Source organism: Muntiacus reevesi, chromosome 1 (genome assembly GCF_963930625.1).
Source record: "Muntiacus reevesi chromosome 1, mMunRee1.1, whole genome shotgun sequence".
In the NCBI taxonomy this organism is placed as follows: domain Eukaryota; kingdom Metazoa; phylum Chordata; class Mammalia; order Artiodactyla; family Cervidae; genus Muntiacus; species Muntiacus reevesi.
In genome coordinates, this window is record NC_089249.1 from 196292034 (window position 1) to 196317055 (window position 25022).

Genomic DNA, 25022 nt, shown 5'->3' on the forward strand with positions numbered 1-25022 from the left:
CATCCCATAACTGCTTCCACTGATAAGGGGTGTTGTCCCTAAATTCATGAGGCAACATATTCTCCTAATCCTCATATTGGGGGTCTCTGATCCAGAGGCCCCAGGTAGTAGTTGGAGGAAACTGTGGCACTCATAGGAGTTTGGCCAACTGTTTGTAACTTAAAAGCCTTCATGCGGCTAGAAACAAATTCAGCTACACGGTTACAGATGCATGAAACAAACAGCAAAAACAGAACAATCAGCAGTTAGAAGTCACCTTATGTCCGTAGTTAAGGTACAAAATGTTACAATAATCCATTTTAGGGTTGTTAGATGTCATCAGATTAAGAGGCATCACATATGATTGTTGTTGTCAAAGGTAGTTGCAGACTTGGAGAAAGTCCTTTCCCTGATGTGGAGATGCCCACTATGGGAAGCCTTCCACCGATGAGGAGGGGAGCACTCCGCAGACCCAGCAATTAGACCTATTGTGGAATGTGGCTTAGAAATGAGCCCAGGACAGGAAGGCACTCTCTTGAGGGTCAAACAGTGGAGTCAGGATTTTTGGAGTCAACAGAAGCAGAGCCACAGAGATTATTGGGCCCATCTGAGAAGTGAAAAGTAAAATCATAGAGAATAAAGACATAAAAATGACATCACTTAGTCTGAGGGGTCAGTACGCCACTTTATAACTCAAGCGTGGTGTACCCATAAGTCAATTCTTGGTGCCTTGACAGCTGTGGGAGCAGAAAGAGCAACCTGTTAAGGGCCTTCCCAGAGGGGCTTGAGAGATTGGCCCAAGGTCCCAATGACTTTATCAGGACCTCCGTTCCTGGCTCAGATAGTGGCTTGCTTGACTCAGAGGCTGAGTCAGGAGTCCCTTCCTAGAGTTCCTGGGGAGAGAGACTTTGCTTTTAAAACCTGTCCAGCCACCACCATGGCATAATCTGTTTTCTGTTTCCCATCCCAAACAACAGAACTGCCATCTGTAAATATTTCCATGTCAGAATTATCTAATAGGGTATCCATTAGATCTTCCCGAGCTGTATAGTTTAAGGTTAGAAATTGGGAACAATCCTGATGGGGTGTTTCATTTTCTTCTCAGGAAGGAAAGTGGCAGGATTTAAATTTTCACAAACTTTAAGCTTAGTGATTGGTCCTTCTAACAACAATGATTGATGTTTAAGAAGTCAACTGTCTGTCATTCAGATATTAACTTTAGAGCTTAAGATTTCACCGACATCATGAGAAGTCAATACAGTAAGATTTCGGCCATTAAAACTTAACAGCTTCAGGTACTATTAAAGCAATAGTAACAATTACTCTTAGACACTGTGGCCACCGACATGCCACTACATCTAATTCTCCACTCAGGTATCCTAAAGGTTGCTGGTGAGGTTCTCGAGGTTGTGTCATAACTCCCTAGGTCATACATTTTCTTCCAGTGACAAGCATACTAAACTCTGATCCTGTGGGCAAGCTCAAAGCAGGAAATGCAGGAGATCAGTTCGAAGAGCCTTAAAAGTCTTTTAAGTATCTGGAGACCAAACCACCTTGTCAGTTTGGGCTTGTTAAGTTTCAGTTATAAGTTTATGTAAAGGCTGGGCAAGTTTCCCATAACCTGGAATCCAAATGCTGCAGTAGCCTGTGATGACCCCAAATCCTCTCAATTGTCTTAAAGTCATAGGTAGGGGATAATTTAGTATAGGCTTAATTCTCTTGGGGCCTATGGCCCTCATCCCTTTGGATATGATTAGGCCTTCAAATCAATGACTGAACAATATTTGGCTCATTCAGGAATTTCAGACAATAAAGTATAAGAATTAGGCACCATGGGGTGTAAAGGAACCACAGTCTGATTTATTATTTGTAAATCTTGAACTAGTCTCCATTTATCATTTGACTTTTTCACACCCAAAGTAGGAGTGTTGCATGGACTGTTGCAGGGAATTAATAGCCCCTGCTCCTTTAAATGTTCAATGATAGGTTTTAACCCTTCCTTAACCTCGGGCTTTAGAGGATACTGCTTTTGATGTGGAAATATGTGAGGGTCTTTGAGCTTGACAATGACAGGAATAGCATTTTGGGCTTGACCCACAGTTTTCCCATCATCCCACACTTTAGGATTTACATTTTGTTCAATTAATGGGAAAGAAAGAGAGGGCTTCATATTCATGAAAACAGAGGCATGGACCTTGCTCAGTATATCCTTCCCCAAAAGGGGTGAGGGAGACTCTGGCAGGATCAGAAACTCGTGTGAAAACAGCACAGAGTCCCAGTTGCAGCTTAGAGGACAACTGAAATAATAACATTTGGCTTGTCCAGACAGTCCCATTATAGTAGTGGATTGGGGGAAAGTGGGCCAGGGGCTTCAGTAAGCACAGAGTTAGTTGCCCTGGTGTCCAAAAGGAAATAAACAGATTGCCCCCCCCCCCCCCCCACACACACACAGTTATTAATACCTGGTGTTCCTCAGGTGTATTTAGGATGGGAGCTTGTGTGGGCACCTTCGGTCTTGGTTATCCTGAGAGTCCGACCTCTGGGGCCTGTCTCTGGGGGCAGTCTCTCCTGTGTGGTCCTTTGAAGACAGGACATGCACCCAGGGGTGGCTTAGAAGCCTGAGGGCGATCCCACTTGAGGTGCCCCTCCTTTCCACAGTAATAACAAATCCACCCCTTTCCACCAGGGTCCCACTGGGCCCTTTTTTCAGTCTGTCTCAGAATGGTTCTCACTGCCATTATTAGGGCTTCAGTCTGTTCCTTGGTCTTTCTCTGTTTTTCTTTCCTCTCCTCATATTCCCTGCCATAATAAACTGTCTGAGTCAGTTGCAACAAGCTATCTAAAGACTGATTTGATACATACACTTGTTTTAGTAGCTTATGGCAGATATCTGGAGCTGACTGAGTGAAAAATCTATCCTTTAAGATCACTCTTCCCTCTTCACTTTCAGGATCAACCTCAGTGAATCTGTGAAGGGCTTCTCACAGTCTATCTAGGAATTTACCAGGTGTTTCCTTCTCTTCCTGTTCTATGTTTGCCAATTTGGCATAGTTTAAAGTCTTAGCATTGCTTGCCTGAGTCCTTTGAGAATACATCTGACAAAACAACTCTGACCCCCTCTCCCTTTAGCTGTGTTATAGTCCCAGTCTGGTTCTATAGTTGGGACCACTGGATTCCCAGTAGGGAGGGTGGCTATCTCATCTTACCTCTTTCCTGCTGATTCATTACCAAGCCATTCATCTCCATAACTCAATAGCTTTCTCCAAAACTCAAGTTTTTGAGTCAGGAGTTAGCATCTGCCCCAGAATATACATCACATCCTTTTGAGTAAGGTCATAAAGCAGAGTAACACCCTTAAAGTCTCTAATATATTTTTCTGGGTCCTCTAAATAGTCTCCCAGGTCTTCCTTGATTCTTTGTATTTCTCGATAAGAAAAGGGCTCATTAACTCTCATAGACTGATTATTTTTCCTGGTGGTTGCTTCATGGAGAGGCAACATCTTATTTGGCTGTTCCTCAGCCTCTCTGGCTGCCCTTTACATACAATCCCAAGGATAAACTGGAGAAACCTGTTTTTCCTTATCTTTTTGTCTCCTGTCCTCCATCTCATCCTGTATGTCACGCTTAGTTTGAGCTGTCTGAGCTTCTTTTACTTCAACTGTTTGAGTTTCAGTTGAAAGCAGAGTAGTCTGAGGTCATACTGAGACAGCAGTTTGAACTGCCACTGAGACTGGGCAGTTTGAAATTCAGTAGGCAACCCTCCCCTGAGGCATGTCCTGACTTTCAGCTTGCTCAGTTGGAAGCCCCCAATATGGGGGCCAAGTAGGAGGACAGGAGGGAGCTGAAGTTTTCACACCCAAACCTATACCCTTAGGACATAAGTCTGGCATGTCTCGCAGAGAGAAAAAAAGGCAACGCATATGCTACTTCTACCCATTTCCCTTGTATTCTACAGAACTGGTCTAATTGTAAGACAATATTATAATTAAAGATGCTCCAACTGGCCACTGTTCCCCTTCCTCCAATGGATACCATAGCCATGCAGTTTCACATAGGAAGATCAGGTGACTCTTTTTTAAGCCCTGGGTGTCGAATCTATCCCAGTTTTTCAGGATGCAGTTCAAAGGAGTGAGGCTGGAACTGTTAGCTCCCATCTGTAAGAGAGAAAAAGCAGTGTCCAGCGGCCTTTTCTACCAGAGGTGTCCCTCCCTGCTCTAGGTGGGGGTGGAGACAGGCCTTCCACCTAAACTTCCTTCCCTGGCTGGAGTTAACCTGTCTCTTACTGATCCAGCTGTCCCACTACCATCCCTCCCCATTCTACCACCAAGGCGGGATGGAGATGCACCAGAGGTAGACCTAGTGGCATCCCAGATTGATATCCAGTTCCTTACCATTAAAACATCTACCTGATTTCTGCTCCTCCTCTGATGCCACTCACGGTTCAGGAGAGTAGCCTTTTGGAATGCCTCCCAAGCTAAGGCTGCCAGGGGAAACATCCATCTCCTGCATGCTTGTGCATAGTCCTGAGTATATTCCTAACCATAGGAGAACTGGTAGATCATAAAGGACAAACACAAAACTCAAGATGTCCCTTCTGAGTGCCACCACGCCAGTATAGGTGATAGCAAAGGAGGTGGTGAAGGGCTATCCAGTGAGGAAAAAGTGATTTTTTTCCCTTGAGTTCTTAGGGCCAATCCTTCCAAAGTCACCAGAGAGCCTCCTCTGATCCACTAACAGCTAGTGTTACCAAAGGAAAAAGCTCATTGCTTTTTCCAATCTCACCAGATCCTGGGATTCCTGATCTGTGTCCTCAAAAATCTCATGGTCACCAGTAGGACTCCTGTCCACGTAGATCGGAGGCACAGCCCTGATAAAGACTCACTTTGAGGTCACTAGTTCCTGAGTCAGGCAGCTAAGAGAGTGACTTCTAGCCTGAGAGACCTTCTGGGAGCTAGAGCTCCACCTAGCTACTGAACATGTTCTTGTCTGTAGTGCATGAAAAAATAACCAACAGCATGGATTCCAAGTCCTTTGAAAGTCCATATTCTGACATGTTTGGTTAGTATTTCTAATTCCTCAGGCAGGAGTGAAATGGTCAAAGAGACCAGAAAAGGTGGCTGAAGAAAGAAAGCTTGGTCCACACGCTTCACCCATTTCTGACCTCTCCCCTTGCAGGAACTTCGGGTGCCTCTTGGCACTGGCAGGTCAGTATAAACCTCCAGCAAGGCTTCCCTTGGAGCTGCCTTTGGTCATTATGAGGCACCACAAAACCGCAGAACAGGGCTCAATGATTGCTTCATGGCCAACTCCACATCTCATTCATGCTGCTTTCACACACACAGGCACACCATAGAGTTAGTAAAGTACTGCAGAAAGTGTGTTTACTAGGAGAACAAAAAACTAGAACTCCAAGCATCCTTACCTTGTCTTGAAGATCCCAGATGAGCCCCCAAGATGAATGGCTGCTGCTCCAAGACGTGTATTATACCAGGGTTTGTGACCTCCAGAAGAGAGAATTTCAATCCGGGATCAGAGACAAGGCTTGATGACTTGGAGCTTTTTGTGTAGCAAAGTTTTATTGAAGTATAATATAGATAGAGAAAGTTTCTGACATAGACACCAGAAGGAGACAGAAAGAGTGTCACCTTGCTAGTTTTAAGCAAGGCATTTTATGTCTATTAGCGAGCTTCTAATCAGATAAAAGAAACACCTCCACGCTGAGGGAGTTTCACCAGGCTCTTCTCCCACAATATGCATTTTTGAAATAGGACGGCACAATGTCATCCCCGGCCATAAAACAATTGACTTGAGTTTTGGTTTGTTGAGCCATTATAAGCCCAAGGTTTGAGAAAAGAAAAAAAGGTTAGTCTTAAGCAGAACTGGTTTTGTCAATAGAGAAGGGGAAAAAACGTCTGCCTCTTGCAGTTTATTTTCCTCCTGCCACTTGGGGACCTCTGGCCTTCCTACCTGTTACCCTCTCAATTCCAGAAATAAGGGATATCATATGATATTTCTCCATCTCTGTCTGACTTACTTCACTCAGTATGACAATCTCTAGACCCATCCAGGTTGGTGCAAATGCATTATTTCATTCTTTTTAATGGGTGGGTAATATTCCATTATATATATATATGTTCCACATCTTCTCTACCTACCCCTCTGTTGATGGACATTTAGGTTGCTTCCATGTCTTGGCTTCCATGTCTGCAGTTCATGGGGTAGCAAAGAGCTGGACATGACTAAGCAACTGAACAACAACATCATGTCTTGGCTATTATAAACAGACCTGCGATGAACCCTGGGGTTCAAGGATCCTTTCTGATCATGTCCAGGAGTGTGATTGCAGGGTCATAAGATAGCCCCAGAGGTTTCATCTTGTTCTTTCATTTGAAATATACTCCTCAGCCTTTTCACTGTGTTTCACTTTCTCCATTTGCCCCTATGAAGTTGGTTGAAACAGTAACCTTTCCCAGTCCTGAAGGCAAGTCCTTGTTGGGAGTGTCTATATACTGCCTATGTGAGCCCATTTGCTTTAGTTGGGAATGGTTCTAAAGTGAGCTTGGAGTGGATCTTTCCCCTGGTACACTGGCAGCTGCTGCCTTGATGGGAGGATGAGCTAGATTCAGAGGAGTTAGACCCAGAGCCAGATGTGAGCTGGGACTTTTCCTAGACTCCATGAAATCATCATCCTAACAGTATCTGATGCTTTTGAACTGTGGTGCTGGAGAAGATGCATGAGAGTCCCTTGGACAGCAAGGAGATACGGCATTATAACGTTTGCAAAGACAATAGCTCTGCTGTCTTGTTAGGACCAAATCCATGTTGCAGAGAGAGTTAAAAACAGAGACACTACCTAAAGGATGACACCATCCACAGTCTAGGAAAAATACTCACTTTGCTATACAGTGGGGATCCCCTGGTGGCTCAGTGGTAAAGAATCTGCCTGCCAATACAGGAGACCTGGGTTCAATCCCTGGGTTGGGAAGATCCCCTGGAGAAGGAAATGGCAACCTACTCCAGTATTCTTGCCTGGAAAATCCCATGGACAGAGGAGCCTGGCAGACTACAGTTCATGGGGTCACAAAGAGTCAGAAAGCACTGAGCGACTATAACAATGACAAAATCAACTGTACTGCAGTTAAGAAAATGAAAATGACCTGAATGCATGTACCTGACAAAGGCTCATATACATCATACATGCTCAATTTCTGCAAACAATCCTTGAATGTTTAATGAGAGGTGACATGCAAATAAAAAAAAAAAAAACCACAAGAAAAGGTGCTCAACATTTTAAAAACCACAATGAGATACCTATTTTACCCATGCAAATGGCTAAAAGTCAAAGTACTGATAATATCAAGTGGTGTTCAGGAAGTGGAGGAAGTGAAGCTCTTTAATAATACTGGGTTATTGTAAACTATTGCAAACATCTTGGAGTTTTGTCAACTTCTTTTAAAATGGATCATTAGCATATGACCTAGCAATTACACCCAAGGTATTTACACCAGAAAAATGAGACACGTGGCCACACACACACACACACAAACACAAATATTATACTAGAATGATCATAGCATCTTTATTCATGGTAGAAAAATGGAAATAACTCAAATAGACATCAATAGAAACATGGATTAGCAAATTGTGACGTACAATAGTGTGAAATGGTACTTAGCAATAAAAAGGCACAGACTAGCAACATATGCATGAAACGAATGAATTCTAAAATCATCATGATGAGAGAAACATGGTAGGCACCAGGAGTACATGGCGTATGATTCCATGTATATGGACTTTAAGAACCGACAGAATTAATCTGTTGCTATAGAAATCAGAATAATTATTTCTGGGGTGGAAGACTGGGGATGAACGATTGAAAGGATTATGTGGGAACTTTCAGGAATAATGCAGATAGTCCATATCATGGTTTGATTGATACAGTTGATAGATATACAACCAGGAGACGTGGGTTCAAAACTGGGTTGGGAAGATTCCCTGGGGAAGGAAATGGCAATCCACTCTATTATTCTTGCCTGGGAAATTGCATGGATGGAGGAGCCTGGTGGGCTACAGTCCATGGGGTTGCAAAGAGTTGGACACAACTTAGCTACTAAACAACAACAACAAATACGTGCATATACATTTGGAAACTCACCAAATTTAAGATCTACACGTCTCTGTGTAAAATAATTGACAACATTATTCTTAATTATTTGCAAATAACACTGTAACGCTACACAAAATATTATTCAACCTAAGCATACATTCTGCCAACAATTCTCCTGTAGGATAAATCAGCTCTCATGGACGATTGAGTCATATGGCTAATTCTTTCTCCAGTGTGATTGGAAGGATGGCATGGAAGAGCTTGTCATATTCAGACTGAAGTATTGTTTCTTTTTCCCAATAAGTTGGATGGTTTCTCCATCTCCATGTGTGAATTTGTGGGAGAGACAGAAATATAATTAATGTTGAAATATTCCTGAAAGTAATTTTTGAAATCATTTGATGGCAATTTCCTGACAAAAACATGAGATTCATGTTGAAGCATGGATCCCAGAGAAAGTCTGAGTGTTTTTCTTCCAGGCTTAATGTACTTAACTTTGTTTTTTATATCTCAGAAAGTTGAAGATATGAAGGTAAGCATAAGATGATGAAGTCTGCCCCCCTTAACTCACCCATGAGGAGACTGACCTCAAATTCACATCCAAATTAATTTCAGAAGTAGGTCTAAAATCAAGGTCTCATACTGTTACATCTCACCTAAACTCATCTTATTTATCCCTTCATTCATTTTCCTTCATCATTATCAAGTAAAAGAAGAAAAGCGTTTTGTAATGTCTATCACCTTCTTCAAGTACTATTTTGCCTATGCCAACAGTCCTTAAATTATGATCGAGTGGAGAAGGAGGTGGGAGGGGTGATCAGGGTGGGGAATATATGTAAATCCATGGCTGATTCATGTCAATGTATGACAAAAACCACTACAATATTGTAAAGTAATTAGCCTCCAACTAATAAAGATAAATGGAAAAAAAATTATGTCTTTTTTTCTTTTTTTTTTAAAAACACCAGTGTTCTACAAAATGTAAAGACATTTTCCACAGGAAAAAAATCCTGGATAAAGATGTTTGCCAAGTCCCAAGTTCTGCGGCCTCTTTGAAGGTTTACAAAGTATAGGCCTGGTTACGGCTCAGAGCATACCAGCAGTGAAACAGCTGTTTGGCAACTTGTGAAACTCATGAACAAGTATATCTTAGTTACGATATAACATAAATAAGAAAGAATTTCATTCACGTTTTTGTAACTCCAAGGTTTGGACTCAGATTACTGTTCTTATTTAGTTGCTAAATCGTGTCCAGCTCTTTTGGGACCCATGGACTATACAGCCTTCCAGGCTCCTGTGTCCATGGGATTTCCCAGGTGAGGATGCTGGAGTGGTTTGCCATTTCCTTCTCCAGGGGATCATCCTGAGCCAGGGATCTAACCTGCATCTCCTGCACTGGCAGGCAGTTCTTTACCACTGAGCCACCAGGAAAGTCCTTGCACTCATAAACCAATAATCCCAGAAAAACAAAATCTTTCACTGTGCAGATTATATGTGGGTAAGTATGCTATGACCCTACCCTAGAGATGCTCAGTGTCAGATATTGCACAGTAAGCTGAGGCAGAGATGCTAACAAGTTCCTGTACCAAGAATCAACACGTGGTCCATTCTCACTACTGGTGGAGGGGCAGATCCAACTGCCGGCTGGTTTGAAGAGAATAATTCAAATTAGGAAACAGCATGGACTAGGAGAGGTAATCATCTTACCATGTGGGTTTGGCTGGTGGAGCTGGAAAGGATGTAGCTGTCAGACTCTGTCTTTTTATTCATCCTCCTAACCCACTTTACGTACTCATCTCTCACCTGAAAAAGATGGTAAACAAAAGTCTTGCATTTTAATTCTTTCTGGCTATATGCACGGATGCTACCGAAAATAGTACCCATTTTTATTTGCAGATGGTCCATAGGGGCTATATCAGATAGATTGATCTATGAGTGATTGTATGTTAGTCACTCAGTCATGTCCAACTCTTTGTGACCCTATGTACTGTAGCCCACCAGGTTCCTCTGTCCATGGAATTCTTCAGGCAAGAATATTGGAGTGGATTGCCATGCTCTTCTCTAGGGGGGTCTTCCCAGCACAGGGATCAAACCCAGGTCTCCTGCACTGCTGGCAGATTCTTTACCATCTGAGCCACCAGGCAGGCCCCTATGAGTGATTACAGAGATAATATATGTGTATTAGCCTATGCATCTTTATGCTAATGATAACTCAGCATTTATATAATCGGTAAAAGCATGAGCCATTTTCTGTAACCACTGAGAATTACTTCCTCCTCTCAGTGTTGTTGTTGATGTTCAGTTGTTAAGTCTTATCGCACTCTTTGAGACCCCATGTACTGCAGCACACCAGGTTTCCCTGTCCTTCAGTATCTCCTGGGATTTGCTCAAACTTACATCCATTGAGTCAATTGAGCCATCCAACTATCACATCCTCTGTTGCCCCTTTTCCCCCCTGCCCTCAATCTTTCCCAGTATCATGGTCTTCCAATGAGTTGGCTCTTTGCATCAGGTGCCAAAGTATTGGAGCTTCAGCTTCAGCATCAGTCCTTCCAAATGTATATTCAGGGTTGATTTCCTTTAGAATTGACTGGTTTAATCTCCTTGCTGTCCAAGGGACTCTCAAGCATCTTCTCCAGCACCACAGTTTGAAGCATCAATTCTTCAGCACTCAGTTTTATTTATGGTTCAACTCTTACATTTATACCTGACTACATATCTCTCTGAGATCCATACAAGCCCACTGGAGTGAAACCTAGCAATATCTATCTATTTATCAAGTCAGAATGTAGTGCAAAATCACTGCTTAAAAAGTTTATGTGGTCCAGCCAATGCTGGCACCTGGATCATCACTACCATCACATTCTCCTACATTCAGAGCACTGCCCTCGCTACATGTCTTTGGGTTCTGGAACTGGCAAGGGTTTCCATGTCAGCTTTACTTTCCTTCTTTGGCTGGTTGTGTCCTACCCACCTTAAGCTCCACACCGTCAAGTCTAAAGAAGCCCTACTAGGTAGTTTAATATCCCCCTAACAATTTTCCCCATGGTGCAAACCAGTTGGTTATTCATGTCTAATTGTGTTGTTTCCCATTTCTGATTTCTTCACTGTTCAGAAAGCAGCCCCTGGATCCCCCAGAGCCAAGCAAGTAATAATCATTAACATACCATAGGAATAGTAAGAAATGGAAACCATTGTCCCCCAAACTTTAGTTTTGCTGCTGTCAGACCCCATATTCATGATGTGAGAAGAATGGGGAAGCTACCATCCAATACTCATTACAGATTCATGAGTTGGGAAACTGGAAAATTGGAAAACAGCGACTTGAACTCCAAAGGGGAATCAAGATGGCAGAGTGGTAGGATGTGGAACTCACCTCATCCTACAGATACATAAAAAATGCATCTACAAACAGGGACTTGAACTCCTGGACTCAGTGGAGAATGGTAGGCTTGGGGAAAATGGGAACACACCATCAGGCAGGAGGGCATCATGTGGGAGAGAAGGGCTAGCCAGGTAAATGCATGAGAGGGCACCAGTTGGGAGCTGGGAAGAAGACAGGATGGGTCCTATTACCTGCTGGTTGAGGAGGCAGTGGACCAGGAAGATGTAGACTCCCTGCAGGACATTGGTGATGGTGAAGGCATAGGCGATAATGGATCTGATGGGTTCCTTTATCAGTTCAGTGAGAAAGAAGCCAAGGCACCAGGAACAGCCCAAGAGGAAGAGCTGAGCAATGGCTTTAAACGTCAGCATCCTGTTAACACCAAGAAGAGTCACCAACTCACCACCTTCTCTCTTGAGTAGTATGTTGTCCTGTCTTCAGACCCCATCTGCCTTCCTCTCCAGTCGTTGTTATTTAGTTACTAAGTCATATCTGACTCTTTGCAAGCCCATGGACTATAGCCTCCAGTCTCCTCTGTCCATGGGATTTTCCAGGCAAGAATACTGGAATGGGTTGCCATTTCCTTCTCCAGGGGATCTTCCCAACCCAGGGATTGAGCCTAGATCACCTGTATTGGCAGGCAGATTCTTTACCACTGAGTGACCCGGGAAGCCCATTCTCTCCAGTTACTGGTGAAATTTTTTCAAGCCAAGATGGCTTTGGAGAAACTGTGGTGGTGAGTGCAATATTTGGAAGTAATGGCTATCATTTTCACTGTAAAACTCTAATAGATGAACATGAGTTTATTCCATGGATGTTTTCCTCTAATATGAATGTTTATAACTGGAATGATATTTTGTGGCGGTGGTGGCTGTTTAGTCGCTAAGTCATGTCCAAATCTTGTGACCCAATGGACTATAGCCTGCCAGGTTCCTGTGTCCATGGGATTTCCCAGACAAGAATATTAGTGTGGGTTGACATTTCCTTCTCCAGGAATGGTATTTTACCATTACTTATTTTAATGCAGCAAAATACACATAACGCAAAATTGAAACACACAGTTCATAGGCATTAAATACATTCAGGTTGTTGTGCCACTAGTACAACACTATCTTTCTACTGAGCTTTTTTTCACCCTGAAGAACAGAAATTTTGTATCCAAAAAGCAATAAATACCCATTCCTTCCTACCCTCACCCCTTGGCAACATCAATTCTACTTTCTGGTTCTATGAATCTTCTCATTAATTTCAAGGTTTCAATATATATGATTTTAAGGGTGATTCTCATTTGACAGTGTCTCCTAACACGGTAGGCAGCTCTCTACAGATGACTGTTCAGGGGCTTCTCAGGCGCCTCAGTAGGTAAACCATTTGCCTGCCAATGCAGGTGACATGGGTTTAATTGTTGTGTCAGAAAGATGCCCTGGAGGAGGAAATAGCAACCCACTCCAGTATTTTTGTCTGGGAAATCCCCTGGATAGAGGAGCCTGGTGGGCTACTGTCCATGAGGTCGCAAAGCGCTGAGCACCGCTTAGTAACTGAGCATGCATGCATGCTTGAGAAAGCAATCCTTTAGAACTACAACTCATGCTAAGCCCACTAAACTGTCTAAACCCATTTTACCTTGTGTTTTGTATCTTGGACACATCTTTATTGAGAGAAGAAAGTCGGTCTCTCAAAATCCACAGGGTTATCGAGTAAAAGATTAAGTTTATCTGAAAGAAAAAAAAAAAAAAAGAAACTAACTGTGGACTGATATACAGAGTCAGTTTTTTTTATCATGGCCATTCTGACCCGTGTGAGGTGAACTACTCATTGTAGTCTGATCTGCATTTCTCTGATAGCTTATGACATTGAGCATCTTTTCATGTGTCTCTTGGCCATCTGTGTGTCTTCTTTGGAGAAACGTCTACATAGGTCTTCTGCCCATATTTTGGTTGGGTGTGTTTCTTCTCATATTGAGTTTCATGAGCTGTTTGTATATTTTGGAGATTCATTCCTTGTAGGTTGCTTTGTTTGCCATTATTTTCTCCCATTCTGAGGTCTGCTGTTTCGTCTTTTTATGGTTTTCTCTGACGTATGTATACTGCCATGTGTAAAGACACCATGTGTAGAGAGCTGCAGATAGCTCGTGGGAACCCGCCGAAGAGCGCAGGGGGCCTAGCTGGGTGTTCTATAGTGACCTAGAGGGTGAGACGGGGGTGGGTGGGAAGGAGGCCCATGAGAGAGGGGATACGTGTGGTGGCTCAGATAGTAAAGAATCTGCCTGCAATGTGGGAAACCAGGGTTCGATCCCTGAGTCAGGAAGATCCCTTGGAGAAGGGAATGGCAACCCACTCCAGTTATCTTACCTGGAGAATTCCATGGACGTAAGAGCCTAGTGGGCTATGGTCCATGGAGTTGCAAAGAGTTGGACATGACTGAGTGACTAACATGCTACATGATATAGCTAATGCACTTTGCTGTGCAACATTGCAAGGCAACTATACCCTAAGAAAAAACATAGAGAGTCAAAATAGAAAGCACTGAAGATCATGGGAAAAGGTATGAGATTTTATGGTTAGAATATGTTGAAACTTGGGGACTTCCCTGGTGGTCCAGTGGTTAAGACTCCATGCTTCCAATGCAGGGGATGCAGGTTCCATCCCTGGTCAGGAACTAGGATCCCACATGCCTCATAGCACAGCCAGATAGTTAAAAAAAAGAATATGTTGAAGTTCCTTTGGAGCAGACTGGAGACACTTGTACAGTACCACCAAGGAGCTCCTGAAAGCCCACAAAAGAACGTGCACGGGTGGTCAGGCGGCACAAACAGTGCAGTGTGCTGTCTCCATCAATGCCTTTCCTTGCACACACGGGCCATGGGCAGATATTTTCCAGGCTCACTTCAGATAGTCTGGGGCATGTGGCTGAATTCTAGTGGATGAGATGCTGGTCACAGTGACATATGCCTGAATCCTACAGTTTTCAACTCTTCCCCTCCAGCAACAACCAATGAGGTCATGTGTCAAAATAATAGAAAAGCTGAGGACTTTCCTGGTGCCAGAGGGGCTAACAATCTGCCTGCCAATGCAGGGGATATGAGTTCAATCCGTGGTCTGGGAAGATCCCACATGCCTTGGAGCAATGAAGTTCATGTGCCAGAACTATTGAGTCCACGTGTTGTGACTTCTGAAGCCCACACGCCTACAGTCTGTGCTCCACAAGAGAAGCCACCTCAGTGAGAAACCTGAGCACCCAAGAAAGAGGAGCCCCCGCTCAGCCAACTAGAGAGAGCCTGCACAAAGCAACGAAGAGCCAGCACAGTCATAAAGAAAGTAAGGCTGAATCCCACATGGTGAGGAGCCTCTTGATCCACTCTGGGCTCTGCAAAAACAGCACACAAAAACGTATTTGCTCTGTCAAGCCATTGAGATGTTGGGACTTCTTTGTCACTGTAGCATACTTTAGCCTAAACTGACTAATCAGACTATATCCTGAGTTGAACAAACATAAGAACTGAAGAAGATTTAAGAACACTTGGTGAAATAACTTTCAAATTACATAATCCTATCATATTCACAATTATATTTTTATACATCCACTCATTTGTTTATTCAGCAAATATATATTATGTATGATATGCTAGATATTAGAGATACAAGGATGATTTCTTCTCTATTCCTCAGCATTTAAATGTGCTTAAATTTTTTTTCCTTTAAAAAAATTTTTACTTTTGTCATTAAAAAATGAAAATTAATTTATTTTAACTGGAGGATAATTACTGTATAATATTGTGGTGCTTTTTGCCATACATCAACATGAATTAGCTATGGATGCACATGTGTCCCCCCATCCTGAAGCCCCGTCCCACCTTCCTCCCCACACCATCCCTTCTGGGCTGTTCCAGAGCATCGGATTTGAGTGCCTTGCTTCTTGCATCACACTTGGACTGGTCATCTATTTACATATGGTAATATACATGTTTCAATGCTATTCTCTCAAATCATCCCCCTCTCGCCTTCTCCCACAAAGTCCAAATGTCTGTTCTTTACAACTGTGTCTCTTTTGCTGCCTTGCATATAGGATTGTTGTTAGTCTTTCTAAATTCCATATATATGTGTTAATATACTGTATTGGTGCTTTTCTTTCTGACTTACTTCACTCTGTACAATAGGCTCCAGTTTCATCCACTTGTTAGAACTGACTCAAATGCATTCTTTTCTATAGCTGAGTAATATTCCATTGTGTATATGTACCACAACTTCCTTATCCATTTGTCTACCAATGGATATACAGGTTGCTTCCATGTCTGAGCTATTGTAAACAGTGCTGCAATGAACATTGGAGTATATGTGTCTCTTTTGACTCTGGTCTCCTTGGTGTGTATGCCCAGCAGTGGGATTGCTGGGTTGTATGGCAGGTCTATTTCCAGTTTTTTGAGGAATCTTCACACTGTTTTCCACAGTGGCTGTGCTAGTTTGCATTCCCAAAAACAGTGTAAGAGGGTTCCACTTTTTCCACACCCTCTCCAGCATTTATTGTTTGTAGACTTCTGGATGGCAAAAATATGCTCAAAAAATTTTAAATAAAGACATATGCTCAAACATCTTATATTAAACGGAAACATATGAATGTTAAAATCGTACCTATTTTGCCCTCCTACAATGTTGGTAGGAAAGTAAATTGGTAAAACCAGGATGGAGATCAGTATGGAGATTCTTTAAAAAAGTAAAACTAGAACTACTATACGATTCAGCAATCCCACTCCTGAGCATGTATCCAGAGAAAGCCATACTTTGAAAAGATACATGTTCCCTAATGTTCACTGCAGCTCTATTTACACTATCCAAGACATGGAAGCAACCTAACTGTTCATCAACAGAGGAATAATTAAAGAAGATGTGGTACATATATACAACGGAATATCATTCAGTCATAAAAAGAATGAAATAATGCCGTTTGCAGCAACATGGTTACAACTAGAGATTATCATACTAAGTGAAGTTAAGTCAGAGAAAGACAAATATCATATGTTCTTGCTTATAGGTGAAATCTAAAAACAATATACAAATGAATTTAAATACAAAAAAGAAATAGACCAACAAGCAGAAAACAAACCATGGTTACCAAAGGGGAAGTGGGGAGAAGGATAAATTAGGAGGTTGGAATTAACATATGCAAATTACTATATATAAACAGGTAAACAATGACAACCTACTGTATAGCATAGGAAACTATATTCAATACCTTGTAATAACCTATAATGAAAAAGAATAAGTCTACAAGCAATAAATCCTGGAGAGGGTGTGGAGAAAAGGGAACCCTTTTACACTGTTGGTGGGAATGCAAATTAGTACAGCTGCTACAGAGAACAGTGTGGAGATTTCTTAAAAAACTGGAAATAGAACTGCCATATGACCCAGCAATACCACTTCTGGGCATACACACCGCGGAAGCCAAATCTGAAAGAGACACGCGCACCCAAATGTTCATCGCAGCACTGTTTATAATAGCCAGGAAATGGAAGCAACCTAGATGCCCAACAGCAGACGAATGGATAAGGAAGCTGTGGTACATATACACCATGGAATATTACTCAGCCGTTAAAAAGAATTCATTTGAATCAGTTCTAATGAGAGGGATGAAACTGGAGCCCATTATACAGAGTGAAGTAAGCCAGAAAGATAAAGAACATTACAGCATACTAACACATATATATGGAATTTAGAAAGATGGTAATGATAACCCTAACAGAAAAAGAGACACAGATGTACAGAACAGACTTTTGAACTCTGTGGGAGAAGGCGAGGGCGGGATGTTTCGAGAGAACAGCATCGAAACATGTATATTATCTATAGTGAAACAGATCACCAGCCCAGGTTGGATGCATGAGACAAGTGCTCGGGCCTGGTGCACTGGGAAGACCCAGAGGAATCGGGTGAAGAGGGAGGTGGGAGAGGGGATCGGGATGGGGAATACATGTAACTCCATGGCTGATTCATGTCAATGTATGACAAAACCCACTACAATATAAAAAAAAAAGGTGATCTGGTCCCATGGAAGAAAAAAAAAAAAGAATCTGAAAAGTATATATATATATATATTTTTTTTTCAATTCACTTTCCATTATATATTTGCCTGAATCTCTTTACTGTACCTCCAAAACTAACACAGCATTGTAAATCAGTCATACTGCAATAAAAAATAGTACCTCTTTTGATCTTCAAATTAAGCTGAATACTACATACCACACACACATACTCTGTATATATACATGACACCTGAGACAGACACTACAAACCTACCAAGATGACTGCTGATATGGGTCCTAAGAAACTCAAGATAAATCCTTTCTCTATGTTGATCCAGCAACTGAAAAACAGAAAGCAACAGTAGCAGCATTTAAAAAAAGTAATGGAATACAATAAATGATCTGCAATAGACAATATTTACATAGGGTTTTTTGGGCTTCCCCGGTGGCTCACTGGTAAAGAATTCTCATGCAATGCAGGAGATGAAGGAGACGTGGGTTCAACCCCTGGGCGGGCAAGAGACCCTGGAAGAGAGCATGGCTCTTTAGTTATCTTATCTAGAGAAACCCATGGACAGAGGAGCCTGGTGGGCTACAGTCCATAGGGTCACAAAGAGTTGGATACAACTGAAGCGACTGAGTATGCATATAGCATTTACATGTGTCAGGTACCATTCTAATACTTGGAAGTAGATAGTATTACTGTCCTTATTTTACAGGTGAGAAAACCTAGGAAAGAATTTAACTGTCCCCAGAGTCACCAGGCTAGTTAAGTGAGGAACCTTGAAATTTGGAACCAGGTAATTGAGTCTAGAATTCATGCTCCTTCAAGTTTATGGAAGCATTTGGTTATGACAGCAAAAATTTGTAAAGAATTTCAGATGTCTATCACTTAGAGATTAATTTTATAAAGATGGTAAGAATATACAATGTAATACATTGAATGATGATGTATATCTGTACTAATAATGTGGAAAATGTCCACTACATATTATTAAGGGAATAAACAAATTACATGTAGTACCTTTATCATGATCCTATTTTTATAAAAAATATACATTTACATGTATATTATATATATTGGACTTCCCTGATAGCTCAGTTGGCAAAGAATCTGCCTGCAAAGCAGGAGACCCTGGTTTGATTCCTGAGTCAGGAAGATCCCCTGGAGAAGGGATAGGCAATCCACTCAAGTGTTCTTGGGCTTCCCTTGTGGTTCAGCTGGCAAAGACTCTGCCTGCAATGTAGGAGGCCTGGGTTTGATCCCTGGGTTGGGAAGATACCCCAGAGAAGGGAAAGACTACCCACTCCAACATTCTGGTCTAGAGAGTTTTAAGGCAATAAACAAATTACATGCAGTATCTTTATCATGATCCCATTTTTATATATTTATATGTATATTTATATATATTTAAGGGGCTTCTCAAGTGGTGCAGTTGGTGAAGAAGCCACCTGCCAAAGCAGGAGACACTGGAGACATGGGTTCAAACTCTAGGTCAGGAAGATCCCCTGGAGTACCAAATGGCAATCCACTCCAGTATTCTTGCCTGGAAAATTCCATGGACAGAGGAGCCTAGTGAGTCCATGGGGTTGCAGATTCGGATATGACTGAGTGAGTAACACATACTGGGCTTAGTGGTATTACAGAGGTTCCTTATTACAATATTATATTTTTAAAACCAGTTATTACTTTCAGTAATAGAAGTAGCAAAGGTCTATAAACATGTGACATTTATAAATATAGACATTTATATAAACAATAAAAATTCATGCTCCTCTCAGTTTACTGTCTGTGTTACTTTACACTAGTCGTTCACCTTTTTTCTCTAAACCTCAGTTTGCTTAGTATACAAAATGGGAACAATTGAAGCACATTCCTCTAGGGATGTTTTGATAGAGTTGAGAAATGGTACATATGAAACAGGGGGCTGTTTTTATTTCTCCAGGGGCTGGAGAAATAAATGTTCAGCATCTTTATTCTCACCCTGAGTCATGATCTACTCAACCCTTCCTTCCTCCCTCAGTTTCCCACGGAGACAGGTGTGTACCCACATCCCCGACAGCACATTTTCAACCCCGTACTCACTGCTTAGCGGTGCCGTATCCTTGGGGGTTGATTGCGGCAGACACAGCCACAATCACCGCCGGGACCCCGTAGCCTACAGGGTACATGAACCTCTTCTTGAATCTGCCTGCGCTGGTGTAGTTGGCCACCTTGAGGTTCCTGACAGTGAGGAAGAGGTGCAGCCCTTCGAGGAACATCCAGGTGAAGGCGGCCAGGTAGAGGTAATGCAGTACACCTGCGATGACCTTGCACAGCGCCTGGAGGGGAGAGGGGGGCCATTGGAGCGTTTCTGGGGGCAATGACCTCACCATCTGCTCTTCACCAGGGTTGTCTCTGGGTGGCTTTGGTGAGAGATGCTCCTGAGCCTTCTTCACATGTCCTTCTTCTCTTTAGAGTCATGTCTCCAAACGGATGGATGGTCCGCCTTATCTATTTCCATGCCTTGGCCAGATGTCACTTGGACCACCCAAGGAAAACTGAAAATATATCATGTTTAAAGCTGAATGGGGGACTTCCCTGGTGGTCCAGGGCTTAAAATCCATCTGCCAATGCAGAGGACATGGGTTTGACCTCTTGTCTGTCAAGATTCCACAGGCCGTGGGACAACTAAGCCCAAACACCACAACTACTGAAGACTGAGCCCTAAAGCCCATGCTCTGAAACAAGAGAAGCCATTGCAGTGAGAAGTCCATGTACTGCAAGGAGGAGTAGCCCCTACTCGCTGCAACTAGAGAAAGCTCGCAGCAGTGAAGACCCAGCACAGCCAAAAATAGCTAACTAGCTAACTAAAGTTCAAAGAGATCTTTGTCCATCTTAAAATGGAAGAAGAAAATATTCAAAGTGTGTTAAGGACTGCAGAAATCAGATAGCCCTTTGCCTGTTGGCTAATGGATGCTAGACTTCTCTGAGTCGGATGAAACTGGTGCTGGCCAGGAGTGTCTCCAACCCAAGGACCCTTAACTACCTCCCTGCCCCTTCTGAGGATGAAATTAATCCTTGTAGAAAGCTTATGACTTTCTTGTCCTGCCGTGATCACCGTCTCTTCCATCTTGGTCACTGCCCAGAACTGAAGTCACTCTGGTCTGTGTGGCATATATGCTGGGTACATGAATGAGTGAGTGAATGAGTGACTCCTCTAATATTTTTTTCCAATTATTTTTATTAGTTGGAGACTAATTACCTTACAATATTGTAGTGGTTTTTGCCATACATTGACATGAATCAGCCATCGTCCTCTAATATTTTTATCCCCATAAAGCCCCATAGTTTTCTCTTTTGAGCCAACAGCTCATGGTTTCCTCCACTATGAAAGAATCTGCTCTGAATGACCTTTTCTGTAGTAAGCAAGCCCTCCCCCACCCTTCTTCATATTCACTGAATGTTCCCTCCATGTCTTTACGACCACTGGAACTTTAAAAAATCAATTTTTCCCCTCTCTTTAGGTTGCACAGTGCAGCATGTGGAAATTTAATTACTTGACCAGGGATCAAACCCATGCTCCCTGCATTGGAAGTGTGGAGTTTAACCACTGGACCACCAGGGAAATGATCGCCCCCACCCCATGTCTTTGATTAAAGTATAACCTGGCTTTTGTTTGAGGACACTGCTTTCCACACTTTTCAAGAGAACAATGACTGCTCTCCATTGTCTGAGGGGAATTGGGTTTCTTCTACACCTCTCATGCATTCTCCTGGACCATTGACTCTCTTTTCATGATGAATAAAACCCTCCTCTCTTAGAAATCATGTCCTGAGTCTTTCTAGCAACCTCTCAATCTTTGCAAAACTCCACTCATTTCCTGGTTTCTCCCCCTCACTCCTTGGAGATGCTGTTGCATGAAACACATGTTCGATATCAAACCTACTAGCTTGGAATCATAAATCAGTGATCCTCAGGACCCACCTCCACTGTGCATCATTCACTCAATCTGTAAACGTTTTTAAATTGACAATTAACTGGGGGAAGGGACATGAAGAAAACTCTGAGTTTTGTGCATGTTCTATATCTTGATCAGGGTGATGGGTTTCTATCTCTGTTTCTATATCAAGGCTTCCCTGGTGGCTCAGAGGTAAACAGCCCACCTGCCAATGCAGGAGATGTGGGTTTGATCCCTGTGTCAGGAAGATCCCCTGGAGGAGGAAATGGCAACCCACTCCAGTATTCTTGCCAGGGAAATCCTATGGACAGAGGAGCCTGGTGGACTACGGTCCATGGGCTTGTAGAAGTGTCAGACACAGCTTCGTGACTAAACAACAACATATCTATATCTGTTACAGGCATAGGTGGTGCCAAGTTCCTCTGTCTGTGGAGTTTTCCAACAACATATCTAATGTACTGTCTACCCATGAGAAAGGAGGATTCCTGCCTTCTGGAACAGCATGGGTGAACCTTGAGCTATGCTCAGGAGATTGTCAGACAGAGGATTGTATAATCCTTTATTCGTGGAATTGAAAAATCTCAGATTCCTGAAAAAAGAAAAGAGTAAAAACCTGATTGCCAGGAGACAGAGGTAGGGGTTGGGATGATAAGGCTGATGTAATTTATGCGTATGAATGTGTAACGAGTAATAAGTTACCCAAGGGAACACACAGTTCCCTGAATATACTGAAAGCCACTGACATGTACATTTAAAAAGGACAAACCATATATGTATGAATTATACTGTTGACACTATGTATAAAATAGATAACTAATGAGCGCCTACCGTACAGCCCAGGAAACTCTCCCTAATGCACTCTGGTGACCTGGATGATCAGGAAGCCCGAAGGGGAGGGATATATGTGTGTGTGTGACTGACTCATTTTGCTGAAGAGCAGGAACTAGCACTACCTTGTAAAGCAACCATACTCCAATAAAAACGAAAGAAAAAGCTGTTTTATAAAAAGAAGAAGGGAATTCCCTAGCAGTCCAGTTTAGGAATTGGCACTTTCACTGTTGTGGGCTTAGGTTCAATCTTTTTTTGGGAGCTAACATCCTCCAAGTCATGTAGCATGGCCAAAATAAAAAATAAGTAAGAAAGGGTTTTGGCTAATTCTCCTACCTCAGGCTCTGTCCGTGTGATGCCTGTGAGGAAGAGGAGGTGGGCCAGGAAGAGGCAGATGGAGAGCTGCAGGTGGAGGGAGGTGCTGGTGTTCTGGATGGGCCGACACAGGAGGAAGGTGAGGGCTGCCAGGAGGAGGCAGAGCAGAGACAGGCTCAGCCCCGCGTGGGTGATCATGGTCAGCACGGGGTCCTCCTAGATGCGGCAGGAGAAAAGAGACTCCAGCTCATTTTTGTTTTGGATGCTGTGGTTCCCAATAACCCAGGTCTTAGAATCCTCCATGCATGGTGTTAATTTCCTCGTGAGAAACTGAACAGATCAATAGTGGCCAAACCGAAGTTCCCTCATAGTCCACCGGTGAAGAATTGGTCTACCAATGCAGGGGGCGTGGGTTTCATCCCTGGCTCGGGAAGGTTCCACATGCTGTGGGGCAGCTAAGCCCGTGTGCCACAACCCCTGAGCTCACCTGCTTCAACTACCGAGCCTGTGTGCTGCAACTAGTGAGCCCACACGCCCTAGAGCCCACTGTTGGGCTCCTCTGCAACAAGAGAAGCCATCACAATGAGCAGCCTGGGCTCCACAACTAGAGAGTGGCCCTGGCTCGCCACAAATAGAGAAAGCCCACGTGCAGCAATGAAGACCCAGGCAGCTGAAAGTAAATAATTAATTTTTAAAAAAAGATTTAGAAAATCACAATGAAACATGACTCTCATCCCAATAATAAGAAAATGATAGCCAACAAAATTGTAACTTTTCTTGATCTCATTGGAAAGCCAAGTTTGCAGAGCAAAGAGGCAACTTTAACTCAAGTTCTTCCCAAGAGGGATAAGACAGAATTATTGATTTTAACAGAGCACAGAAGGAACATATGGTTGCTACAAGACTGCATGTGAAGAAATCCACCAGAAATTCCTAAAGTGCAGTGGTTTTGGATGACTAGGTTTCCCAGATACAACAGGTGTTTCACTCACAAGTTCTACCCCATGAAAACATGGGAAGAGGCTCCATGCCACTAGTGATCAGGGCCGTACACATTAAAACCACAATGAGATACCACTATATACCTCCTAAAAGTGTTGTATATTTTTAACAGGAAAAAGAAAAATTTGTATTATCGCATGTATAGAAAGGGTTAGTCACTCAGTCGTGTCCGCCTCTTTGCGACCCCGTGGACTATAGCCAGCCAGGCTCCTCTGTCCAAGGGATTCTCCAGGCAAGAATACTGGAGTGGGTTGCCATTTCCTTCTCCAGGGGATTTTCCTGAAAAACAGAACTGATGAACCTATTTGCAGGGCAGGAATAGAGACTCAGATGTAGAGAAAGGACTTGTGTTCACAGAGGGGAAAGGAGAGGGTGGGACCAGTTGAGACAGCAGCACTGGAACATATACACTGTGACTTCTCAGCTAGCACTGAAGCAAGAACATTACCATGTGTAAAATAAATAGCTAGCTGGAAGATGCTGTATCACAGCGGGAGCTCAGCTTAGTACTCTCTGATGACTTAATAGGGTGGGATGGGAGTTCTGTAAGAGGGAGACTCAAAAGGGAAGGTAGTATATTTATACACACACACACACACACACATATATATACTTATGTTGGTGTACGTATTCATGTTGGGGTACAGCAGAAACTAACATAACATTGTAAAGCATTATTCTTGAATTTAAAAAAATGAAAAGAAAAAAAGGAAGAAGAGAGGAAGATACATAGCTGTTATTCTGTGAATATTTTTTCATCTTCTTTTTGAAGATCTCTGCCTTCCACCCCAGCACCATCCTACAGCAGAGCTGATTTTCAGTGTCATGTGTGTTTATATACATACCTTCAGCTCGACCGAGGCCATGAGGACAGCAAAGGTGGACAGATGGCTGCAACTGCACACAGTTTGAGTTCCGTTGTAAAAGATCACATGGCACCCTTCATTAGACCAGACCGGCTCATCCCAGTAGACGCAAAGAGACTTTTCGTTTTCACCTATCATCTGGAAAGAAAATTGCTAGTTCATGAGACACTATCATTTAAAATCTGTAGTTTTCCACACATACATGCACACACACACATAGGCATGCTCACACACAATGAAATACTATTCAACCATAAAAAATGAAATAATGCCATTTGCAACACAGATAGGCCTAAAGGATATTATGCTTAGTAAAATGTCAGGCAGATAAAGAAAAATACTTTTATATTATTTCCTATGTGTGGAAACTAAAAAATAAAACAAATGAATGGAATATACAAAACAGAAACAAACTCACAGACATAGAAAACAAAGATGACCAAAGTGGATAAGGAAGAGGGGAGAGACAAATTAGGACTATGGGATTAATAGATACAAACTCTTACCTATAAAAGAGATAAGCAACTACAATTTACTATATACCACAGGAAACTATCCCCATTATTTTGTAATAACCTATAATGGA

The 25022-nt window shown here is 42.6% G+C and overlaps 1 protein-coding gene across 1 annotated transcript; it reads right to left on the bottom strand.

Moving 5' to 3' along the window:
* Positions 1–8278: 8278 nt before the first annotated feature.
* On the bottom strand, positions 8279–24574 carry LOC136156856 (putative adhesion G protein-coupled receptor E4P). The gene is made up of 8 exons (XM_065919118.1): positions 24416–24574; positions 22590–22784; positions 19571–19806; positions 17759–17825; positions 13095–13186; positions 11663–11843; positions 9794–9889; positions 8279–8407 (listed from the first exon to the last, which is right to left on the bottom strand). Exons 1-8 carry the CDS (start codon positions 24572–24574, stop codon positions 8357–8359), a joined length of 1077 nt encoding a protein of 358 aa, XP_065775190.1. The 3' UTR covers positions 8279–8356.
* Between the last annotated feature and the right edge of the window lie 448 nt (positions 24575–25022).

Bases quoted from the DNA above. Each gene is read 5' to 3' on its own strand.
- LOC136156856 (XM_065919118.1), bottom strand. From the start codon at position 24,574: ATGATAGGTGAAAACGAAAAGTCTCTTTGCGTCTACTGGGATGAGCCG. The intron at 22,785-24,415 runs GTATGTATATAA...TGCCGCATCTAG, and splicing joins TGGCCTCGGTCGAGCTGAAG to GAGGACCCCGTGCTGACCAT. The intron at 13,187-17,758 runs GTAGGTTTGTAG...TTTTTCTTTCAG, and splicing joins CCATATCAGCAGTCATCTTG to ATAAACTTAATCTTTTACTC.